This window comes from Ursus arctos, unplaced genomic scaffold, assembly GCF_023065955.2.
Source record: "Ursus arctos isolate Adak ecotype North America unplaced genomic scaffold, UrsArc2.0 scaffold_5, whole genome shotgun sequence".
NCBI lineage: Eukaryota > Metazoa > Chordata > Mammalia > Carnivora > Ursidae > Ursus > Ursus arctos.
Genome location: NW_026623067.1, coordinates 81,415,637 through 81,442,241, shown reverse-complemented (window position 1 = coordinate 81,442,241; position 26,605 = coordinate 81,415,637). Strand labels below are relative to the sequence as shown.

Genomic DNA, 26,605 nt, shown 5'->3' with positions numbered 1-26,605 from the left:
ACCAAATTGTTTTATTTTCCTCCTGGACATACAGCACGACCACATACTGAGCCCCTCTTGTATCCACGTAGAGCATAGGACTGAGTTCTTGCCATACGATACATTTCAGTGCTGGCCAGAAACATGCAGTATAAACATTTGCAGTCTCTCCCCAATTGACTTGCTGCAAGTGAAGAACTCTGAGAGAACTAGAGGGTGGGAGGAACTGGATCCCTGAGTTCCCTATTTAAAGGAAAACTTTCCAGAAAAGCCTCCTGAAGAGGAAAATCTACCTCTATTCTTCCATGAGCTAGAAAGTGTTACATTATTGCTTTAAGTTCATGGGATTTTTGATTCCCTAACCCACTACATGTTCTCAGCTTTATTAAAACACTCTGTGTTGACATTAATCTGTTATTCAATCACTATTTTGCCATAGTCATTCAATCAAAAAAGACCATACTACTTCAGCTGTACTAATTGTACTAACCCTGTCATTTATCCCACACTTACTTATCCACAAGAATATGAGATAACTTTTGATAGTTGCTATGGTGAAATTCGGATAAATGATGAGTAACGCTGTCATCATAGAATGAGTTTGGGATGTATTCCCTTATCTGTTTTTTTTTTAAATGATGTTATTTATTTATTTATTTGACAGAGAGAGAGAGAGAGCGAGAGAGCGAGCACAAGCAGGGGGAGCTGCAGGCAAAGGCAGAGGGAGAAGCAGGCTCCCTACCGAGCAAGGAGCCTGATGTGGGGCTTGATCCCAGGACCTTGGGACCATGACCTGAGCTGAGGCAGGCGCTTAACGAACTGAGTCACCCAGGCGCCCCTGTGTTCCCTTATCTTTAATTTTGTGAAAGAATTTGTGTAGAATCGGTATTAGTTCTCCCTTATATGCTTAGTAGAATTCACTACTGAAGTCATTGGGCCTGAGGTTGTGGGGACATTTTTAACTACAAATTCAATTTCTTTAATAGACATAGGTTGTTTAGGTTACCTATTACCTCTTGAAAGATGTTTTGTAATTTGTTTTAGAGGGATTTTGTCCATTTTATCCATATGGCCAAATTTGTCAGCATAGAGTTATATATAACTTTATCCTTTAAGTATCTATAGAATTAGTAATGCTGTCACCTTTCACATTTCAGATATTGGCGATATGTGTTTCATCTCTTTTTCTTCTGGGCTTACTAGAGGTTTACCAACTGTATCTTCTCAAAGAACTCCATTTTGGGGCCCCTGGATGGCTCAGTTGGTTAAGGATCTGCCTTCAGCTCAGGTCATGATCCCAGGGTTCTGGGATCGAGTCCCGCATCTGGCTCCCTGCTCACCAGGGAGTCAGCTTCTCCCTCTACCCCTCACTGCTGCTTGTGATCACTCTTTCTCTCTATCTCAAATAAAGAAATAAAATCTTAAAAAAAAAAAAAAAACTCCATTTTGGTTTCATTAATTTTCTCTATTGTTTCCTGTTTTCTATTTCATTAATATCCTCTCTGGTCTTTATTATTTCCTTTATTCTATTTGCTTTGGATTTAATATGTTCTTCACTTTTTAATTTCTTAAGGTAGAAATTGAAGTCACTGATTTGAGACCTTTCTTCTTTTTAATATAGGCTGATTATAAGTTTTCCCCTATGTGTTTCTTTTTACTAGCAGCCTACAAATTCTGATGTTTTGTTTTTATTTTCACTCAGTTTACAATACTTTCTAATTTTCTTTTTGATTTTATTTTTGACCCATGGGTTATTTAAGATGTGTTGTTTGATTTTTACATATTTGGAGATTTTCTAGATATCTTTGTTATTGATTTCTAATTTAATTCCCTTGTGATCAGGAAATGTACTTTGTATGACTTGAATCCTTTTAAAATTGAGACTTTTTCCATGGCTCAGGATCTGGTCTATCTTGATAAGTGTTCCATGTGCACCCTGAAAGATACGTAGTCTTCTGTTGTTGGTGGAAAGTTCTGTAAATGTCAATTAGGTGAAATTTGTTGATAGTGTTGTTCGAGTCTACCATACCACTTTGATTTTCTATCTATTCTATCAGTTGAGAGACAGATATTAAAATCTGAGTATAATTGTTGTTATGCCTAGTTTTCCTTGCAGTTACATATTTTTGTTTCATGCATTTTTACATTGTTTTTAAGTGCATAATTTCTTGGATTCTTAAGTCCTTTTGGTAAATTTACCCCTTTATCAGTAGGAAATAACCTTCTTTATCTCCGATAATGTTCTTTGCTCTGAAGTCCACTTGCACTGTTATTAATGTAGTCATTCTAGCTTTCTTTTGATTAGTGTAAATATATCATTTTCAATTTTTTACTTTCAGCCTATTAGCATTTATATTTGAAGTGTTTTTCTTGTTGGCAGTTTAATTGGTTCTTGCTTTTTTATATCCCATCTGAACATCTTTTCCTTTTAATTAGAACATTTACCCTATCTCCATTTAATGTAATTATTAATATAGTTTGGTCTCAGTCATCACCTTGTTACATGTTTTCGTTTTGTCCTATCCATTTTTGTTTGCTCCCTTTGTTCCCCTTTTCTGCCTTCTTTTGGATTAATGGAATGTTTTTATGATTCCACTTTATCTCCTTTATTGGCTCTTTTTTTGTTGCTATTTTAGAGGTTGCTCTAGGACTTACAAGTCATTATAATATTCTACCTTTGACATATCACTTCACATATAAGGCAAGTATATCATTTCACATATAAAATATTTACAATAATATACTCCCAGTTATTTATTTATTTATTTTTTATTGCCATTTCTCTTTACCTGGCCTTTGCACTACTGTCATACACTTTACCTTTACATAACTTATGAATAGCACAATACTTTTAAATTTTTGTTTCAACAGTTTACCTTTTATTTTTTTTAATTTTTTTTATAGATGATTTCTTACCTTTTTTTTTATAATAATATATTTTTATTATATTATGTTAGTCACCATACAGTACATCCCTGGTTTTTGATGTAAAGTTCCACGATTCATTACTTGTGTATAACACCCAGTGCACCATGCAATACGTGCCCTCCTTACTACCCATCACCAGCCTATCCCATTCCCCCACCCCCTTCCTCTCTGAAGCCCTCAGTTTGTTTCTCAGAGTCCATAGTCTCTCATGCTTCATTCCCCCTTCTGATTACCCTCCCTTTCTTTTACCTTTTAAAGAGACAAATAATTTTAAAAATCACATATATTTTTTATCGGTCTTAAACTACATCTCTTCACTTCTGGTGCTCTTTATTCCTTGGTATAAGTCATTATTTCCACATGGCGTCATTTTCCATTTGCCCGAAGGACTTCTTTTAACATGTATACAGGGGTTCTGGTATTAAATTATTTCAGTTTTGTTTTCCTTTTTTGTTTTTAATGTCTGAAAACTTTGTTATTTTACCTTCTTTTCTGAGTATTGGCCACAGTCTCTCTAATCCCTTCACATGAATCTTTCTGTGGCCTAGGGTGGTTTCTTTGTATGAATGTGCCATCTGTACTCTGCTGAAAACTGGAGGGAACCTCTGCACATCAACTTTGTGCAGCTTTCTCCTCTCCAGTATTCTGCTCTATACACTCTAGCCATTTTGGTGTCCTTGGACCTTCAGTTTTGTCTCCTCAACTCCTCAAACCCAGTCTGCTGGGTTTTCTATGCATTTCACATCCTGCCCCACCCTTCCAACACCATCACTTGAAAACTTTCTCAAGGCAGTAAATTGCTCACCTAGTTCACTTCCCATCTCTTAAAGACTACTTTTTTTATTACCTAAAATCCAGTGTCTGGAAACTTTTTTTTGTTCATATGTTTTTCCTTCTTCTTTTTTTTTTTTTTTTTTTCCCCGAGTGTTTCAAGTAGAAGTTAAATCTGGTCTCTGCTATTATTACATCTTATCTGGAAGTGGAAATCCCTCCATTGGCTGTATTTTTAATGCCCATTTCAAAATTTATTTTAAAAAGTCTACCTTTGTTTCGCCACTGCCTCAGAAGTTTTACTTCTTATAGTTCTTTGGTCTTCTTTTCTCTTTCTAGTCTAACAAGTTTTCCTCTCTTCTGATAAGCTGAAGTATGGAGATCTTTGCATCTTCTCTTCAATCAAAGAAGACACTTTGATTCTGTGAATTTTCTCTGATACTCACTTAAGAAATTCTCTATTTTCTTCTTTTGTAGAGTATAAAATCTTCATCCTTGTCCTTTAGGAACATGCTCTGAGAACTTTCACAAGTTCTAAAGTAGAAATGTAAGGGTTTTTTAAGGTTTTACTTGTATTTATGTCTACTGACTTGAGGTGTGTTGATTAAAGCTCTTATTTGTATTTACAAGTAAATTATCTTACTAATTAATAGCAGCCTGCTACCTCCCTCAACCTCACACTAGACGTCTACCAACTCCCAATAAATTGTAAAAAGATTACTATGAAGGTATATAGTGTACCTTCACTCATTCACCACTATAACTCCACCTGTTACGGCTTATTTTCTGCTTCTGATTGCGTTGAGCTTTTGGGTGCATTTGACATTAATCGGCCTAGATACAGGCTGCTGGAACAAATGACATCTTGATGTGCCTTGTAGTTCTATAAATCTAAATTTTAATAACCGTCATCAGCTACTTTGTTAAGAAACGGTAGTGGTTAAGTTGTAGGAATGACGGGACTATCAAGACTGGCAGCATGGCTATTTCTCTATTCAGTAAAGCTGGCATTTTGTCATGATGATGACGTTGTGATTACATATAATCTATAAAATCAGAACATTGAAGACTGTTTCCTGGCATCAAAATCAGATCTTGAGTAGAAAAGAAAAGTTTTAGAAATATTATCCTAACTATTCATTTGCTGTAGAATAATTTCTTCTAGTTTAAAGCATTTCTTGATATATATATATAAATCCTACTATATCTTCACTATACCTAATGTGATATTTCTATCATAGATATCCTTTATAGAGTTCACGGTATTTTGAGTAAGTTATAATAATAATTACTTATCAGTGAAAAGCTTAACTTGATACTGTCCAGTAAATTTTACGCTAGTATACATTTTTCACTGCCTACTGGGTTAGCTTTCTTATGGGATTGTAGTATTAAATGTTTACGTTTTCTTTTTAAAAATTAATATCATTCATGTTCATAGATATATGTCTTTCTTAATGATTTATGATTAGCATTACTAAAGAAAATATAACTGCAATTTCTTCTAAACATAAATATATCTTTCTGTGCAACTGCAATCAAAAAGTATTAAAAATGATCTAGTTCAACATTACATTTTTTCTTAGATATAATTTATTTTTAATTATACATTTTGTAGAGCATTTAAAATAGAAAAGATAAATGAAGACTACTAAGAAGATCACTTAGATTGTGCCATTGCTTTTATTTAATGAATATAAGATTCAGTGGTATTAATAAATCCTTAATAGTGGGATTTTTAATTACCACAACAATATCTGCACTTGACCATATTCGTGTTCAGGCTCTCTCAAGATCCTGTAATTTTAATATTCTGTGAGTGTCATAGTATTATATTATTAAAGGATTTACATCCACTATGCAACTGGAAGGGAACTAATAAACTATTAAAAGCACACAAAGAAAAATGATAAAGTACTCAAGATTGGCGTGTATTTCCATCCTATAGGTATATCTACATGGAAGGCCAACATATAATGGTATGATTTCTTTTAAGCATGGAATCAGAGTGAAGGGAGTTAGTGGGATAATCTTGATAACTCCTGTCATTAAGCCACTTCATCTTGGTTCATCCAATTCCTGAAGGGAAAGACCTACTGCACATTCCGGAGAATGAGCCAGAAGCAGGGACATCTGCTCCTGTGTACATTGTTGGAGGTTTACCATAAAATTTGGATAGTATTCTTTATACCATTCTCTACCCTTTAAAAATACAGCAAATGAAATCCATTAAAAGAATAGCAATTTATTAATTACCTTCTGAAATTTAACTCGGTGTATTTTGACTATGCTCACTAGATTTATCCTACATTGAACAAAGAATTGAAAAATGACAACTTTCCACAGAATTATAAGAGAAAAAAATCTATCAAAATTTTTTTGTTTTGCTTTGTTTTGTTGTCTTTGTTGCAAAGCTGAACCCCCTTCCTTCCATCATTGCAGCACAAAGGATGTAAGGGAACAGGAAAGTGGTGTTGATAACACTTTCAGTAAGAGCAAGATGTATTTAAGATGAAGCAACAACACTTTCACTAATCTTTAAAAAAAGTTCTACTCTCTAGCACTGCAAGAGTGGAGATTTCTTCTTACACAGTACGGATTTAAGTGCATGATGATTATGCTACTTTGATTTTAATAGTATAATTTGTTAATTGAAAGCTTGTGCAAAAGAGTTTTAAGCCATGACTATGTTTAATCATATTTCATCAAAGCAAAATTTGCTGGTTGTTTAAATTACTTCATATTTCTTAGACAAAATGGTGATCATATGTACATTTACATCTTTAGACGTCCCTCTAAACCCATTTCTGTGGAAACTTTTTACAATAGAAGGCCTAGGGGGATTCCATATCAAGCCTAATTTGTATATCTGCAAAATCTGAATATCTGCATTTCAGAGCAGAATTAGTCTTCCAAACCTTATCAACATCAGATCACATGACTGTTGATCTCTTAGAATTGCTAGCAAAATTTTTAACCAACTGTAGGCTGTAGCAACTCAAAGAGAGAAAATGCAAGGTTCAGGGAGGATATCTGACAGAGACAACTTTGAGTTCAAGTCCTAAATATCAGGCCATTTATTAGCAATCTGGCTTTAGGAGAGTTACTAATCCTTTCTAGAATATAGATTCTTTAATTTGTAAAATGTAGATAATAATTGCTACTGCTCTAGTAATAATTAATAATATAATATATAGAAGAAATTTTTTAAAATGATAGTTCCTACTTCTACTCTTTCCCTATGTTCTTGGCCAGTCTAGATTGTCAGGGAACAAGGAACAGGATGTACGTCTGTTCAAAGTAAAATATATATGTTTTTGATCTCAATCACTCAGCTCAGTAAATAAAGCGGATATAATTGAAACAAAATTTTCACGAAATAGTAGCTATCATGTGTCATGCACTGTGTATTTGCTTCTGAATTCTAGTTTATCTCAAGAAGTAACAGTCCTTGAAAACATTCTTCTAGACCATTTTAAATGAGGTTAGTGACTATACTTAGAAGAAATAAACACATCTTGTTTTAGGATGAGGGGTAAATTTTCCATCACCATATTCTCTTCTCTAGGATAAAGTCTATGCTTGGATGTGATCATTGTATACTACCAAATCATTGCTATTCAGGAGGTATTAGCAACTGAGTCTAGAAGCAGCTTCTTGGACAGGCAATCAGCCAGGTGTTAAATGAAGACAGCAAAACTTGGAAACGCTCTCCAGAACATGATTAATTTTTAGTGATCTTTTAATGAAAGGACCCTTATAAATGAATAATAGTACTAGTGTATTGAAAACAATATAATATAGCAGGTATAGTATCTAGACATCTGAGACCTCTATTAACTTTGCTAAAGGTAGTCTAGACACATTGTTTTGAAGTTTTTTTTATAGTCAATAATTAGCTTTGAGGAAGTAGGTTCCTTAATACTCTGAAGTCTTATGAAATATAACAGCTTTGTGTATATAGCCCTGATTACACACCAAAAAGAAAATATATGTGATTTATATTATGTTCCTTATCGCAATACATATTTACTTTGGGAAAAGATAAACATCTTGAGATGTTGATAGTTTTAAAAATGTCTTCATTTAAAATATATTATTTTAGTATGCGTTAGTGTATCTTCAGAAGGCGAAAAGCATGGATCCTTTGAAAACCTAATCGTGTCATGATCTTGTCACTCCTTGGTTCCAAACCTTCCTATTTCACTCACAATGGAAGCCAAAGCCTTTATAATGGCCTCTAAGCGTTAGCCCCAATCACTTCTTCCCTACCCCATTAGCACCCCTTCACCTGCCTTCAACTCCTATTGTTCTCCAACCATTTCATTCACCCCAGCCATTCTATTCTGCACAGGAGACTCCCTCCCTTACCTCCTTCAGATCTTTGCTCAAACTCAGTGAGGCCTTTCCTGTCCACCATTTTTTGATGAACGAATGAATGAATTGTAACTATTGCATAATGTTGTTCGGTTCTTCAAAGTGTGTGTTTTTAAATTTATTCCACAAGTAGAAATTATTACATGAATATCAGCAGTGCTGATCTTAGCTATGCAATATACAGCGGAAAGAATATCGTATATAGGCTTTTAAAGATTTCTAATTTCTGTCTCTTCGGTTTCGGGGTTGTCAAACCAAACAGGTGGTTAAGTTGTCACGTTTTAATGGCCGTGGTAACGGGGAGGAGGCTGGTGGGGATTTCTGTTTCTAGGGAGGATGACAGGTAAAAATCTCACCGTGATGCTCAAAATCCAAAGTATTGTATTTGTGGCTGCTTGATTCTTGGCAGCCCAGACCTCGTCCGGTTTGGTAGGCAGCAAACGACGAAAACCGGCAGAATATTTTCTGGAATGATCTCCTGATGCGACTGTGTTTACGGCTTTCTTGTCAGCACCCAGAGGGAGCTTTATGGCCACCAGACTCCCATTCCCTGGGCTCTGGGAAGCAGCGCGGCGGGCTGAGGGGCTTCGCGGGGTCACCTGGCGCCTCCAGGCCTCACGCCCGCGCCCCGCATTCCAGTTGGCCCCTGCGGCAACAGGTGAGGCGCGGCTGAGCGCCAATCACACAGCCAGCCGGCTGGGCGTCCGCGCTCCGCGCTCTAAGCGGCGGCGAGCTCGGGGAGGAGGGTCCCGGCGGCTGCGCGACGGCGGCGGCGCGGCGCAGCGGCTAAGCACTGCAGGAGCGATGGCACGGAGGCGGGAAGTCCTCCCGCACGGGGGCGCTGCCACCTGCGAGGGGGAGGAGCCAGACGGGAACCGGGTTTTTCTGCCGCGGAACGCGCTGGAGTTGAGAGAACTCATCCTGACCATGAAGGGCGACCAAGGAATCGAGAACCCGGCTTTCGTCGCCTCCAGCCCAGATACCCCGCACCGTTTGTTTGCATTGCCCTCGCGCGTCGAGGTCTCTGACTTGTCCATCAATACCCAGAGACAGCATGCGCAGCCTCAGGAGGCCCAGAAGTCCCCGGAGGCACCCCGGCCTTCGGCGGATCCCACGGTCTCCCAAGAGCTGTCCGTTCCAGAGCAGCCGCCCGAGTTTGAGGAGGGACCCTGCGGGTGTGGGAACTTACAACCGCAGAGTCTCCAGCGCTGCAACACGCCCCAGGGCTTTCTGCTTTACTACTGCCTCTTGGCCCTCACGCAAGGTAATGGCCAGCGCCCGCTCGAGAGGGCAGTGGCCCAGCGAGGGCGAGGAGGGGTGCGCGGAGCTGGCGGGGAGGAGAGGGCAGGTGCGCGCCGAGCCGGCGTGGTCAACGCGCTGGGCGAGGCAGCCCGGGCCGGGGACTTCCAAGCGCTCCCACAGACGTCAGCAGGCTCAGGCATCCACCTTTTAGCTTTTCCTTTGCAGCAACTTTTACAACTTGCCATATGAGCTTTTTTTTTTTTCCTTTTGTGTTCTACCTCAGTTTAGCCGATTCCTTGAAGGAAGGTGGAAATTACTGGAAGCTTCCTGTGGGAACAGTTTACACTGGCGGTACCCATTCTATGCTACCGAAGCATTTATTTTGCTAAGCCTCTTACTAAAGGATTTTTTTTTTTACATTGTTTCTGGAAGGGAAGGATTAATTTGCTGGTGAGGGTGGGGTAGTTCTCAAAGGAGAAACTTGCGGAATCGGTTAAGTAGCAGCGTTCCTGTTTTGTGAGTATATTTAGTTTTAAGTTGCGTGTCGGCCCAGGTGGAGCCCAGTGAATGTTAGCAAAGGCTCGAGGCGTTGTTGAAGGGTGAGGCTTTTGAAACGCAGCGGAGTTGTGCAGTATCTGTTTTGTTCCAGGATCTCTTTTAGGGTCTCTTGGGAGTCCCTGATAAAGTCCACATTTATACCCTTAGGAGTTTGCAGTCTAAATCTGGTTTGGAGGAGCGAGGGGTAGAGTAGAGGAAGAATGGCTCGCAGGAAAGCAAGCCTGGAGAAGGTGAAAGCTGTTGCTGTGTTGCCTAATGCAGGGGGTGAAAGAAACGGGAAGTTACGCTAAGGTGACGGACACATTGAGGAGAAATGGGCATTAAGGTGGAGCATCCTGAAGGACATGCGGAAGGTTAGTGAGAATTCGAGGGTATGTAGATATTGGTTGGTCCCTTGAGCCTTAGTTTCAAAGTATTTTGTAAAGAGACCATCCAGGGCTGATTGGAAGAAGTATAATCCAAGAAATTGTTTTGAGAAAGGGGAGAGTTGGAAATTGCTCTTTTTAAAAGATTAACAGAAGAGTAAATCTAAATAGATTCTTTCTCTTCTTATTCCTGCTCCCCTGTCTGAAAGGAGCTCGGTGCCCCTGGCTTTTGCACATATTAGGTGTTCAGTGAGTACGCGGTGATTGTAGGTCAGCTGCAGCTCTTCTGCCAAAGGTGGTTTTGTGCTAAAAAGTTGTTTCCGTTTCCACCTTTCTTGTCCCCACCCAAGTTCCCCTTCTCTCAATGTCTTGGTCTTAGTTGTCCAAACTCAGTGATCAAACATTTCATCGCCAGAGGAATGCAAAGTTCAGAGAAGTTGGACACAATTAAAATTTCTTGTTTTATCTTAAAACATATTCTGAGATTTCTGTATTCCAGAACACATATGTCTAATGTAAAGTATTGTTTAAAATTATTAGCAAATATTATTGGCACTCCTAGAAAGAAGTGTCAGGTTTAGCCTATCTACCCAGAGGTACCCAATTTAGGAAGCATAATCCTAGATGAAGGTGACCCAATAAATTCTTGTTTCAGTTTAAATTTGCATTATTACCATTTAAATTTGAATTATTGCTTTTCTCAGACATGATCCTTGGGAGGTTCATTTCCATGGTATATTAAGAAGTGTTCAGGAAAAACCAAAACCTAAAACTTGTCAGGTTAGTTTACTTAACCCAGAATTTGTCAGAGATAAACAGGGTTCCTCTTAGCACTTAACCTCTTAATGTGCCTCCTATTTTCATGTATGTACAGTAGAGACATATAGTATGCAATATTTCATGAGATTTCCTTTTTTATTTTTTATTTTATTTTATTTTTTTAAGATTTTTTATTTATTTATGTGACAGAGATAGAGACAGCCAGCGAGAGAGGGAACACAAGCAGGGGGAGTGGGAGAGGAAGAAGCAGGCTCACAGTGGAGGAGCCTGATGTGGGGCTCGATCCCATAACGCTGGGATCACGCCCTGAGCCCAAGGCAGAGGCCTAACGACTGCGCTACCCAGGCGCCCCATGAAATTTCCTTTTTTAAAGCAGAGTTCTTAAAACTTCTGTAGCATAGAATTCAGAGTGGTGTTCATAGGCTTAAAGTGCTATCCCTCCACAAGAGTTTATAAATTTATTTTCTCAGAGAAGTTTTACCATAAAGACTATGAGTTTTCATGACTGACTTTTAATCAGTATGGCAAGTGTGTTGGGAAGTTGATTTTTTTCGGGGGAGGGATTTGATTTTTGGATGGGGAAATTTTCATATTCTCAGATGAATTTATCTCATAAGCTTGTCATTCCTAGATACATTAGACATTTACCTTTAAATTTTAAGAATTGTAAATTGGCTTTTGACTTATTAAACTGGCATAAAAGTAAAATCATGTTAGGACTTTTAAAACTTGTTATATCGATATTTTTTTTTAAAGATTTTATTTATTTATTTGACAGAGAGAGAGACAGCCAGCGAGAGAGGGAACACAAGCAGGGGGAGTGGGAGAGGAAGAAGCAGGCTCCCAGTGGAAGAGCCTGATGTGGGGCTCGATCCCATCACGCCGGGATCACGCCGGGATCACGCCCTGAGCCGAAGGCAGATGCTTAACCGCTGTGCCACCCAGGCGCCCCTTGTTATATCGATATTCTTGAAATATATTTTCAGTTACAGTCTTGATAAAGCAAAATTTAAAGAGGTTGTAGAAATCATGGCTTGTGTATACTCTGTTAATTAATGAATGAAAACAATTCATGGTATCCTCTTAAGTAAAGGGGGTAATTCGTTAAAAACTGTAATGTGAGCAGATGCTTTTTATTTTCAATTTATACTAATGTTTAAACTCCTGTAAATTTAATCTGTATCTGGACAAAACATTTTTGTTAAGTCAGTCACAATTGATTTCCAGCTTTTCCTTGTTTACCTTATATTCTTCCTTCATAGTTTTATAAACAGATGAAGTGTATATTTTTTTGTTTACTTTGCATATGATTTAGAATGCCAGTAGTTGAAATGACCTTTAGTATGTGTTTATTTTTGCTGTAAGGCCTTTTAAATTATAACTTTCATGTCTGTAAAAGTGTTAGAGGATAAGAGGTTTGAGAGCCCAATTTCACCTTTCGTAAAACTAAGTCAAGGATTTCTAGTTATATATAAATACGTTTAATAATTGAACAACCTGGAAGCAAGTGGGCAAGACCTCTGGAGTCACCTGTACTTCTTGTACTCTTCTGAGTGAGGTCCTTGACAGTATGCTACTTTTGGAGTCTCTCTTTGAACTGGCTTCATAAGAACTTATCAGTCTGATTTTTTATTTGCCATATAGAGAAAAATGAAGTTAGCTACAGTTTAGTATGTGGTAAGCATCGATTTTATTTAACACCTGAAAATTCGCAAGTCTACCATTTAAAAGCAAACTGATTTTTAAGGAAGCATGTTTGAGTTGCTAGCTTTTAAACTTTGAGACTTTTAAAATTGGTACATTGAAAAAGTAGCAAAATAAATGAACAGTCAAACTTTAGTCACAACCAAACTTTAGACGTTGTGTTAAAAATCATAATCCATATGGTGAAGTTAATAAAAATCATGCACATATATTTTCTTTTCTCTCTTTTAGGTATTGTAGTAAATGGCCTCGTAAATATTAGCATTTCCACTATTGAGAAGCGCTATGAAATGAAGAGTTCTCTGACGGGCCTGATATCATCAAGCTACGATATCTCCTTCTGTTTGTTGTCTTTATTTGTGTCGTTCTTTGGTGAAAGAGGACACAAACCAAGATGGCTTGCATTTGCATCCTTTATGATAGGACTGGGAGCCCTTGTTTTTTCAATGCCAAAATTTTTTAGTGGAAAATACCAAATGGGGTCCTTTTTTGAAGGTAAGTTTCTGTTTTTTGTTTGTTTTAATTTAAGAAGTACTATAAAACAAGGCCTTTAATTCTATATTGCAACTCACTTGTACAAGGTAAATAGGGTAAGGACTTAGTGTCCTCCACAGTTTACTGCTTTGTTTTAATGTGAATTGTGTGAAGTAGATTACAGAGATAGCATTATTCATTGCTTCAGTAGTTATACATGTTATTAATCCTCTGATACTCATTTCCCAAATTACACACAGTCCTCCTCAAAAAGCAATGATCAATTTTCTATTGCACTTGTAACCTCATTGGGGTTCAAAGATCTATAGTTTTCCCGTGTGTGTGTGTGTGTGTGTGTGTGTGTGTGTTTTAATGTATTATTTATTTATTTGAAAGAAAGAGAGTGAGAGAGAGCTCTCCAGAGGGTCAAAGGGAGAAGCAGACTCCCTGCTGAGCAGGGAGCCCAATGCAGGGAGTGGAAGGCCCCTGAGTCTGAGCGGAAGTCAGGCACTTAACCGACTGAGCCACCCAGGCCTCCCCTTTCCCTGCTTTGTGATTTTATTTGCTGTGCTTACAGCTCTGCTCCCTAGACATGTGGATTCCTGATTCTTTAGATAAAGAGAGATGGAATTTATAGGAGAACTGGAGCCTTTCCTAAGAACAGAAGCTAGCTGTACTTACAACTGCAGTTTAGAGACTCAGGACTTCATGATTTATCTAACGTGTTGCTCTGGTTAGTTGAAAAAGTACATTATTCAAAGGCTCAAAAGGAAATTTCTACTTTTTTCCTCTCCCAAATAATAATTTTCAGTGGAAAAACAATTATGTTAGAGCCAGAGGGATGTGCTAATGAAGACTTCAACATTTTTATTGTCTTTCCTGGGACTTTTAATAGCAGATATTGGGAAACAGAGGGCTATAAAATTAACTTTCAGGAGTTAGGTAAGTGAAGAAATGGCTTAGGGTAAGAAGAAAGGAGAATCGGGGCCTGCTGCAATTTAGGCATTATTTTAAAAATGTTAAGGTTGTTACATTTGTGAGTTTTAATATTGAAAATTAATATTAAAGTGTTAATATTCCTAAGACCAACTTCCAAATATATAGAATGACAACAAATAGGAAAATATTTTTAACAATTTAACAATAATATTTTTAGCAATTATGCAGCATGGTTTTAGGAGTATACATATTAGGTAAGCAGTCTTCATTTTGGAAATAAAAATAGAATATGCAAGCATATAGGACCAATAGAGGGTGTTTTTAAAGTGTGGTAGAGTTTGGAATGAATGAGATAAGGAAAGTATGTTATCAGTGGAAAGATCATTTATATAGATTCTAGTATATTATCTAAGATTGGACAAGATTCTGTAAGGCCAATGTCACATAATTTCACTGGAGGTAGTTTTAGGTACAAGGCACACTAGGCTTTAGTATGATACTTTTGAAATCTTAACGGTAAGGTAAAATCTAAACTTCAGTCTGTCACACAAGAAACATGATACTGATTCTGTGATAGCAAAAATATTGTATTTATAGCATTTATGTGGTTATCTTTGTACTAAATCAAATTCCTTAGTCTTCCAGTTGATCAGATGCCCTACTTGTTTTCAAAGTATACGAGCTTTGATAAAATCTCCGACTCTCTAAACTAAAACATAACACCTGTTCCAGTACCAAAGCCTGATTTCTCTTTAGCAATCTTCTTAGCTTCGACTCCTGCCACTCTTTGAATTGCAGCTAATCTGAACAGTGTATAATTTCCAAGGGGAAATGGTGACAAATTAAGGTGTGTGTGGGTGGGGGTCAGAGATGAAGCCAAGAAGATTGCTAAAACCAGGTCACATTATGGTGCACTACGCAGGTTTTCACCAAGTTCTTTTTGATGTGTCTTATTGATATTTTTTTATTATTTTAGGTGAAGTAAATTAGATAGAGGACTTGGCTGATATGTGAGGTGTTTAGTCTAAATTAGACTCATAATTTAAATAATAGGTTATCATTGGCAAATGGAAACAAAAACTCAGGTTGCCCTTATATTTTGTCATTCATACAATGAATATTGATATGGACTGTACATGGTGCTGCGATAATAGCAGTGAAACAGTTTCATGCCATCAGGATTTTATGTAGTAGTGGGAAGAAATGCAAAGTTGATAAATAATTGAAGATTAAAGTGAGTGTGTGAAGGGAAGAAATAGAATATGTGAGCAAAAGAAGGCTGTTGTGACAATAACTGAATAATGAGGAGCCAGCTTTGAAAGATACTTTTCAGGCTGGTGAAGAACATGATAAATGGCCTTGGAGGGGCAAAGAGGTTGGTAGGTTTTAGGAATTGTCACTCTGGCCGGCATGATCAAAGCAAGTTCATGATGAGATGAACTTGGAGAGACAGATAGATGCCAACATGAGGCATTTAGAGTTTCTTTTAAGTGTAATGCGAAGTCATGAGGAAATTTTCCTTTTTTTTTTTTTTTTTTGAAGATTTTGTTTATTAAAGAGAGAGCAGGAAGCACACAAGCGAGGGTGGAGGGTGGGCAGAGGTAGAGGGAGAAACAGACTCCGACTGAGCAGGGAGCCCGACTATACAAGGCTTGATCCCAGGACCCCAAAATCATGACCCGGGGAGAAGGCAGATGCTTCACTGACCGAGCCATCCAAGTGCCCCGAGAGAAAGTTTTCCAAAGGGAAGTGCATGACCTTATGTTCTGATATGATCATTTTGGCTTCTGTTGTTCTGAAGGACTCTCAAGAGTAAATGGGAGAAAATCACCTAGGAGTTTTTTACTAGAATCCAGGTGAGAGATAAAGGTGGTTGGACTGCGTTCCTATCAGTAGAGATCTAAAGGAATGACTGATTCTCAATGTATTTTCAAGGAAAAAGATATAGGACTCTGGGGTAGATTGATTATGAAAGAGGAATGAATAATGACTCCTTGATACTTGACCAACTGGGGCCATTCACTAGAATGTAGAATAGCATTAGGAATGGAAATCAAGAAATCAGGTTTGGAATTAGTGTTGTATGATATGATACATCTATCCGGTGTTGTAATATGTATCTTTGAACATACATGTTTATATAAGTGTGCAAGTTACCCTTTAGTCTTCGTTCCTAGAAGTGCTCATATTGGGTTTGAAGGGCTTCCTCATTCTAATTTTTGATAGATAATGCCACACTGACTTTTAGGAAGGGTTGTACCAGTTACTCTCCCACAGTCAAATATGAAAATGCCTAGTTGCTATTTTAAATTTTTGCATTTTTTCTCCTGAAAATTTTCTTTAATAGGAATGTGCCTTTGTGGTATGTGTGTGTGTATGTGTAGGTGTTTACAATATAACAGACACAAAACTCAAGTGTGCAAGTTACCCTTTAGTCTGCAAGTTACCCTTTAGTCTTCGTTCCTAGAAGTGCTCATATTGGGTTTGAAGGGCTTCCTCAATTCTAATTTTTGATAGATAATGCCACACTGACTTTTAGGAAGGGTTGTACCAGTTACTCTCCCACAGTCAATATATGAAAATGCCTAGTTGCTATTTTAAATTTTGCTATTTTGCATTTTTTCTCCTGAAAATTTTCTTTAATAGGAATGTGCCTTTGTGGTATGTGTGTGTGTATGTGTAGGTGTTTACAATATAACAGACACAAAACTCAGGACTGAAACCACATTACATATCTAAAGGAAAGGGCCCCAGGCATTTTAGAAACAGAAGGAATGTTAGAAATCATAAATTCTTTCTTTTACAGTGTAGAACCTTAGGACAAGAGGTGAAGTGACTTCATAGTGATTTCATAGAGAGGTCAATAACAGCTAAAACTGATACTAGTTTTTATGCTTTGTTTAATGTTTTTAAATTTTTTGTTTATTTCTCAGAGGTTTATTAGCTATATTGAAAAGTTTCAGTATTTTTATGAATTTATTTACTTTTTTGGTGTTTACATATTGCATAATTATTTTTATGAACTTAAACCATTTTTCCCCAATTTCAAATAGCCAGGTATCATGATCTCTTCTTTCTTAAAAACATTATAACTTATCTGTTCAAGTAAGTCAATCCACTTTTGCAAATTTTGGACTATACAGTCCAGAAATCTTAAGGATTTGTCCAACTCTAAGGAGAGTATACAAGAAAACAGGAGATCAGTGGGAAGAGAAACGAGAGTTGAAAACTCTCTGTAAATAAATTAGAAACAAGGGCGTATTTAGGTAATATAGGTGATCTTGCTAGGTAATATAAATAACCTGAAGAGCCTCACACCACAAAATCACTTTATTAATTGAAATTATACATGTAATTTAATTTGAAAATGACATTGAGAGAATTAGCATTTTCCTTGGTGTGCTTTTTTGTTGTTATTTTTTGAACTTGAGAAAAGTCAGGGCTCAGTTTGGATGAAATCATCTCTAAAAGAGGAGATTAAATTAACGTAATATAGTTGGTAATTACAGGAAAACAAAATGTGACATATGATATGCATGTATAATTTCCACAGGTGTTAGAAAAACACAAAAGGAGGTCAAGAGTTAGCAGAAGGTAGAAAAGTGTGTTTGAAAACAGCTTGAATTTTCTATTCTGTAAAAATTAAAGTAGGTTTGAGAAAGTATTTTTTTAAGGGAAACCTTTATGAAGACCTAAGGGTTAATGGCTATTATCTAACTTTGGAGATATTTATCAAAGGGAAGTTTTGGTTGTTATTGGATACAAAAAAAGGGAAGAATTAAAATTGAGAGAAATTCTTCTCAGGACTAATTTTTATATACGTTAGCCTGAGAATAGAACAGTGTCATAAAATATTTTCAAGTAATACTTGACATTTACTTTTGATATATTTTAACTTGTTATAACATATTTTAATATAACTTTCAAATATTGTAAAAATATAATAAGTAAATCTTTACCACAAAGCATTTTGTTTTCCTCCAAGCATTTTTTAATTCCTTCTGGATGAGTGTTAATTTAATGGTGTTAAGGAAAATAATCTTTTTGTCTCTTTGAGACTTTGGGAGGGGGATCATTAGTAAATACTTAGGAATTATGGATAAGTAATTACTAAATCAAGGAAGCTCTTTTTCTTTATTGACCAATAATAGTTGGATTATTTTCTTAAGTCGTATTATTTTCATGTTTCTCTTTTCCATTTCTTTCTCAGGGAAAGGTAGCTCTCAACATTTAACATTTACTTCAGCACTGTATTTCTAATGTTTTAGATTGGTATTTCGGGAAGAATTCTGTACCAAAAGACATTAGTTATGCAAAGTGACTATTCAAAATGTTGAACTAGGAAAATGATTAGCGTGGGACTCAATGTGTGATTTAGTTTTAGTTACTGTTTTGTCTTTTATTACGTATTCATAAGGATTTTTTTAATACAGAATACTTGTCTAGATTGAAGAAGGCATAGGGCCAAGGATCTTACAGCTTCACAATTGCTAATTTAATATAGTATACTTTTATTATTATTATTATTATCATTTTTTAAAGATTTTATTTATTTATTTGACAGAGTTAGAGACAGCCAGCGAGAGAGGGAACACAAGCAGGGGGAGTGGGAGAGGAAGAAGCAGGCTCCTAGCGGAGGAGCCTGATGTGGGGCTCGATCCCATAACGCCGGGATCACACCCTGAGCCGAAGGCAGACGCTTAACCTCTGTGCCACCCAGGCGCCCCAATACAGTATACTTTTAATTTCGCTGGGCTTCTGAGTGTTCTTCTTTCTTGATATTCCTTCTTCCTTATAAAGAATCAGTTTTATTTTTCTTGTATTTCAGTTTAAACAAATGAATAAAAAGGAAAGATGATATCTTAGAAGATGTAATGATGTAATAAAACAAATGATTCAAAAGATTTTTAAATTCAATATATACAGTAAAAGAGCTAGAACTAACTTTTAGGGGTAGTCAGTGCTCCAGATGAAACTAGCACAATTTGTAATATCCAAGGCACTTCAGTCTTCCCCAAACTTCCTAGATTATATGAGTTATCCTGGATGCTTGCTAAAGTCACTTATTGCCCCTTGGGGATCCTGATTCAGCAAGTCTGGAGTAGGACTCAGGAATTGATATTTTTTAAAACTACCCAGGTTATCTTATCAGTCCATTTAGGGAAACATACGTCCAGTTTGGTGCTTAATTATTTTGTGCAGTTTCAGCTGTGGGCACAGAGGTTTCTTTTCATTTCAGGATTATTGCTTTATAAATTCCTTTAAAATGGAAGTTTCACAACTGTCGTGAAATACTAGATACTTTAATGTAGCCAGTTTTGTTGAAATTCAAATGACCAAGCTTCTGAAATAGAGGAAACGAACAGAGAAAACTAAGTAGGAAAGCATATGTCAATGAGTTGTTAGCACAAACTCATTTCTGCTTACAGCTATAATTTGTAGATAGATAGAGATGTAAAAATGCATGCCCTTGAGCAAAAGAATATAATGTCCCAGCATTTCCCAGAGTATGATCTGCACGCACAGTTTCTGAAGATATTAAGAGTATCTTAAAAATATGTTCCATGGTTTAATGAATTTGGGAAAATCAAAGTTAAGGGGTGTCTCTGTTGCAACCCTGTAAAAGTTAATGCAGTTTTGAGTCTTTAATTGGAGGATGTGATAGGTACCAAAGGACTCCACTGCTTGTCCCCTTTACTCTGCTTCTACTGCTCACTCTATGTTTTTCCCCCCAGATAAGTGTTTTGGTGAACAGGCCTTGGGAATACCTGTTCTATGCTGTTTTATGTCATTTTGAAAGCCCTTGTTGAATTTAGAATGTTCATTATGGCCAGCGTTAGAACAGCATGTGATGGATAGTATGTGTTCTAGAAAGGTTTGTTGGGTTGTCAGATATATTAATGAATGAATGGAACCTTATTGGAGGCATATTAGGAGTCTAATGACTTCCCTTCCACAGAAGGCAGTAATGTCAGATAGAGGCAGTTTGGGATGCCCTGTTCACATTTACCGTAAACTTGACCTAAAGAGTAATGGGGCATTTTTTTTTTTTTTCTTGGCCACTGAATTGGGAGGAATTGTGTTAGAGGCAAAGCATAGATGATCTTTATGGGTAAGATTTGGGATCTGAAAAATTTGCAGTGCGAAAAAGGAAGCTAAAACGAGAACCATATTCAGAAATAGTAACACAATGCTTTGATATTCTGCTTTTGGTTTTTGTCTTAATTACTTGCTAAACTGTTGATTTCCCCATGTAGCTACCATCCTTCTAAGGTGATGCTAAGATGGCAGGATTATTTCTTGATAGACTCTTAGTAGTTATTACCCTTATCTGTTTTCATGTATAAAACAAAAGGAAATGCTCTGATAAGGCATTCAAGTTGACCATAGGCATAGTTGTGTCTTACTGGTACAATGTATGGGAGGTAAAAATTAAGCAATGCTTTTGTCGCTTCCTCAGAAAGGTTGGTAAAAATGTGGTTTGTGGCAAGAAAGAAATGAGGAAATTCTATTTTCTAAGTCACTGTTCTTAAAACATGCACAATGAGCCCCTGTGTGTTTTAATGTATTTTTTTCCCTTTATTTTAATACTATTAGCACATTACATTGAGTGAAGGTATGCAGCAATATAGCAGGGATATTAGGGTCAGACAAAATTGAATTTAAATTTTTGCTCAGACACTGTGTAATAGAGCTCTGTGGCCCTGGATAAGGTTTACTATAAATTATGATGACCATAATAGCCCCTACTTCATAGGAGACTGTACATTTACAGTGATAAGGCAAGGCCTGGTGCATGGTGAATGCTCATTAAATAGTAGCAATGAATAATAAAGATGTTCATGATAATTAAGTAACAGCTATACTAATGTAAAAAACTACCTTTCTTGGGGCACCTGGGTGGCTTAGTTGGTTAAGTGTCTACCTTTGGCTCAGGTCATGATCCCAGAGTCCTGGGATTGAGCCCCGCATCAGGCTCTCTGCTCAGTGGGGAGCCTGCTTCTCCCTCTCCTTCTGAAGCTCCCCCTGCTTGTTGTCTCCACTCTTTCTCAAAAGAAGGAAACAAAAAAATTGCCTTTCTTGGTTTGTTTAGTTATGGGCAATGGTAGTTACAAAATCATATGAACAACTAAAAATCTTTCAAAATTGTACATATTTTTTTTCTTTGGTAGGTGTCACTTGATATTGATGTATCTCCAAAGTCTGGCTGAACACTTCCAAAATAATATAGTAGAGAGGGTTTTAATTAGCTATGTTTCCAGGATTATATTCTTAGGAGATAAGAAGATAAATTTGTTTGGTGTAGCTCAGTTTAAATGGATCCACTCAAAATAGTATACTAAAATATTACCTTTTAAATAGAGTGCCTATTTAAATATCTTCAGTTTTTTAATCTAATTTTAAACATGATACATCCTTTGCAAGCCATTCAAAAGATAAAAAAAAAAACCAAAACCAAAAAGAAATGGAATAAAAGGGAAAAAATGGAATAAATGGAACAAAAAAGGAAGGAAATACATTTTTATAACACAACTTAGATTACCCACTGCTAATATTGTTCAGCTTTCTTAATGTATATATGCATTTATACATGTATTCACAAATAGTCACATATAATACACACATTTACATTGTAGTCATTACATGTTCAGTGCACACTCGTCCACACACTCTTACTAACGTTCATACATATTCATACATCTTACATCACCTTTACACATATCATTCGAATGCACATTTAAAGGAAACAACATTTTGAATTTCTAGATATCCACTTCTTCTTTAAGAATATATATTGGACATCGTTATATGTTAAAACAGAGTTGCAAGTTATTTATGATTTTATGTTCATTTTATAGATAACCTATTTAATTGGCTCTCTTTCGTTGTGTTTTTATTAATACATTTTTCTGGTTAGAGACATTCTGTGGATCATTGCAGACGATTTGGACAATACTAAGAAATAGGAAGAGAAAAAAACCAATTCATTGTTTTTTCTCAAGGAAAACAACTTTGGGACTTAGTGTTTTTAGTGTGCCCATTTCTTACACAGTTAATATAATATTTTAAATGGTTTGCACACTTTGAGCATTCTTATTCTTACATAACATTCCATTTAAATTTTAACCATTCTCATAAAGTTGAATATTCATATTTAAAAAGTTTTCTATTGTAAAATACCTCATGCTACCATTGTTATGTTTAAAGATTTTACTATATTTTGGTAATTATACAGTATTTAACATTTCAGAATTGGCTTTTTTCACTCAGGATAATTCTCTAAAAACTCAGTGGTGGTTATCAATTGTTCATTCCTTTTTATTGCAATTACTAAGTAGTTCGTGGTATGAATATTTCATGGATGGTTTGTTCAACCATTCCCCTCCTAAAGGACATCAGAGCTGGTTCGTTTTTTTGGCTGTTACAAATAGTTATAAACATTTGTACAGATTTTTGTGTGAACATAATTCTCATTTCTGTAGGATAGATGCCCAGGAGTAAAATAGCTGGGTCATGTGACAGTTTTATGTTTATTTTTTTGAGAACTGTTAAACTATTTTCCAGAGGGACTGTACCATTTTATAGCCCACCTGCAAAGTAAGAGTGATCCATTCCTTGCTGTCATTTGGTGCTGTCATATTTTTTATTTTAGCCATTCTGATAGGTTGCAATGAAATCTCACTGTGGCTTTAACTTGCGTTTTCCTAATGGTCTATGATGGTGAGCATCTTTGCTTGTGCTCATTTGCCATCTCTACCCTTCATGTAATGTTTGTTCATGTTTTTTTGCCCATTTTCTAACTGAATTGTTTAATTTTTATGGTTGAATTTTGAAATTGCTTATGTGTTCTGAGTCCTAGATCTTTGTCAGATAGGTGATTTACAAATATTTTCATCCAATGTATAGCTTATCTTTTCATACTTTTAACAGGGTTTTTCATAAGAGCAAAAGTTTTTAATTTTAATGAAGTTCAATTTATCAGTTGTTCCTTTTGTGGATTATATTTTTATTGTGAAGTCTAAGAATTCTTTACCTAGTCCTAGATCCTAAAAAGTTTCTATTTTTTAAAAATATTATAGTTTTCCATTTTTGTCCATGATACATTTTGAATCTTGACTCTCTTTATATTTCCATTAACACTAGCATTCTCTGTTTTTTTTTCCTTTAATACTCCAAACACATAAGAAATGTATTTGTCACAATAATCATACTGGTTGGAAAGGGGAAAATACATAGCAGTCACTACTGCTAGTTCAGAGAAATCTTGAAATCCCACTGGGAAGGTTTTGCTCGAGTAAACCTGCTTCTTGGGAGGGGCTCAGTGTTCTCTGTTGGTCCTTTTTATTGTCTTTGGCTATATTTGTAGAGGGCAAATGGAGAATATACTCCTTGGATGGTTAGAATCTGTATCAGCCTGTTTCTTACCTGTAGAAATTTGGGAACTAAGGGTTATTTTCATACTCATTCAGTCATAATCTCTCGGAGAAGAGGCTGGTGGTTCATTTGGTCGTGCAACTGTTTCAAAAACCAGTTTGTTATCTAATTGATTCAGGTATGTGTGCCAATAACAATACTGATAGTTTTGTTTTATGTCTTATGTTTCTTAATCTAATGCCTCTCTCTGGACTTAACTGAGCGTATCGGACTAATGGAAGAGTCCTACCCTTAGGTACTTTTCTCCAAGCTGTATTTTCCAATTAAAAGTATTTGCTTGGTGGCATCTTAATCCATTTAATGGTATTAACAATGAGGTGGCCAGAGCCTTGTTTTTATCCATGCCATGGTCTGTTTTAATTCACTTTTGTTGCTCACAGAGGGCTTCTGAATTTTAGCTTTTATAGGATTTGGTTGAGAAGCAGTTGTCTCTTCCAGCTCTAAAGTCTAATCATCCTGTTCCCTTTCATTCCATCCTTGGCCAAGGGAATACTTGGCACAGATCCACTGACCACCCACAATGTCATTACTGTCAGTTATTTGGGTTATTGGAAAAGGTCAGAAAGGCAATGACTCATAAAGCTCTGTAGGATATTAAAATATGTTACTTAAAAAAGTTTCAGCACAAGCTTGCACCATTGTTTAGCATATTATCTGGCATAGGGTAGATAGTAGATATTTGTTGAATAAGGAGAGGGACACTCTATAATGCACAGAAGAGCCCGCCACATGAAAGAGGGCAGAAGGGAGGAAGGAACTGTTTCAGAAAGTTAATGAACAAACAAACTTACAGGATTTCTTTATTGAAATAATTCTGAGGATCTTGAGTAATACTGAATTGTTCATGGGGTCCCTGGGACTAATGTGAAAAACATTTCTTTCTTGAAAAATTATCTGTAGCCATGCCGTTTTCTTTTCGTAGATTGTATTTCCTATTATCTCCATTTTGTTACCAATCTGGTCGTTTCCAATTTCAGTTTTATAAGAGCAATTAATTGCTGTAATAAAAAGTATTTTACCTTTTGTCTGAGTTTTTAAGATAGACTCACTGGTATTAAGAGGAGGTCATAATAACTAAGTATAAAATATAAAATATTGGTCCTTTTGTTTTTGCTAAATATGACATTTTCTAGGATGCAATTTTTGTGACAGAATTCTGGTTACTTCAAACTGAAATATATTCTGTAGTTCTGATGTAGCATTTAAATTTCATTTATTACTGTCCTTAATCTATGATTTCTATCCATTCTTTTTCATATTAATCTGTTACATTCTGACATTTCCAATTCATTTTTTGGCATTTATTCTTAATTTCCTTTTGTTTATTTTTATTACTACAATACTTAGAGCATATAAATTTTTTACTTGTCAGGTTTTAATTTTTATAGTATCAATTACTACATCAGACTGACTTTTTGGGGAATGCAAGGGTTATAATTTGTTCATCATTTTTCAGTAGCTAAAATGTTATCTACTCTGTCAATTAACACCCAGGGCTTTTTGCTATGAAATTTAATTGATCCTATATTCTTTTTTTAAAAAGATTTTATTTATTTATTAGAGAGAGAGAGAAAGTGAGGGAGGGAGGGAGGGAGGGAGGGGCAAAGGGAGAGGGAGAGAATCCCTAGCAGAGTCTGTGCTGAGCACTGAGCCTGATGTGGGGCTTGATTCCATAATTCCAAGATCATGACCTGAGTTGAAACCAAGAGTCGGGACACTTAACCGACTGAGCCACCCAGGCCCCCCGAATCTTGTATTCTTATGGTAACCCTTGTTTTTTGCAAATTCAAAAAGACCCAGAGGATATAAGTTGTACTAGATATTCTTCATTTGTCCATTCAGATCCTGGGTAGATAGAAACTCCCTGGCTATGCTAACCTTCAGAGGCAAGGTTGACTCCATTATGCGAATAAGTTTCAGAGACTGAATTGACTGTTTAAGTGGGAAAATTCTAAGTCTCATGGGGAGAAACCCAATCTCAATCAATATTGTAAGGTTTCACAGCCCTTTACCATTCCCAGACCTAAGCTAGTTCACAGATACAGAGTTCATTATTGATAGGGAGGCTAGATCTCTTTGAAGAGCTTTACAACAAAACCAGGAGTATATGATGCTTCTCTTCTCCTAAACCTAGCCTAGAACATTTTATCCAGTGTTGAGGGGGAAGGGTAGTATTCATATTCATTGGAGGTGATTAGATAATGACTCTGAACTTACCTGATCTCTGGAGTTCTACAATAGTGCCATGGTCCACTGGTAAGAAAAGAAAGGGACTTTCAGAGGTCCAAAATAGACTTGACCTCAAACTGCTCTATATCATAGTGAGATACCCATCTTGTAATTTTCCTTAGTCTTAGGATATAGAAAGGGTATAGATATACTAGCTGGTAGAATCTCCACACTGGTTACCTGACCTGTGGATTGAGAGATATTACTGTAGGAAGAAATGATTAGAAACACCTGAATGAAATAGTAAACTAGAAGTAATGCTGTTTTCTTAAGAGGATTATGGATTTTAGTGATGCCATCAAGATTTGAAAGATAATCAGGTTGGTGAGTCCTACTACATTCTCACTTCTTTAATGAATTTGGTGTAAATGCATGATAAAGTCACGGAAAATGACTTTAGATCACTACAAATATAATCAAAATTGTAACTATTTTTTATTACTGTATAATCATAAAGTATACATAATGCTCTTTGGTGTAATATGGTCTGGAGCAGTGGTTCTCAACTGTGGCCAATTTTCTCTTTCTGGAGACATTTTTGATTGTTATGACTGGATTGGAGGGTGCTACTGGCACCTAGTGGGTAGAGGTCAGGGACACTGGTAGACATCCTACAAGGCCTACAGGAGAGGATTATCTAGGATAATCCAGCCACAACAAGGATTATCTAGCCTCAAATTGACATTTGTGAAACTCTAGTCTAGAGGTACCATGATCATCTTATTATCCTACAGAATGTCATGCTGGACTTTATATTGATGGTATTATGCTAATTGGCCTTGGTTAGTTGAAGTATGTATGTATGTATGTATGTATGTATTGTA

General features: G+C 36.4%; 1 protein-coding gene across 1 annotated transcript in view; it reads left to right on the top strand.

The window, feature by feature from the left end:
- Positions 1–8,879: 8,879 nt before the first annotated feature.
- SLCO4C1 (solute carrier organic anion transporter family member 4C1) overlaps positions 8,880–26,605 on the top strand; it is a 63,296-nt gene continuing 45,570 nt past the window's right edge. Inside the window, exons 1-2 of the mRNA XM_026498558.4 lie at positions 8,880–9,319; positions 12,936–13,199. Coding sequence (XP_026354343.2) covers positions 8,983–9,319; positions 12,936–13,199 — 601 coding nt within the window. The 5' untranslated portion in view covers positions 8,880–8,982. The remainder of the gene's footprint in view (positions 9,320–12,935; positions 13,200–26,605) is intronic.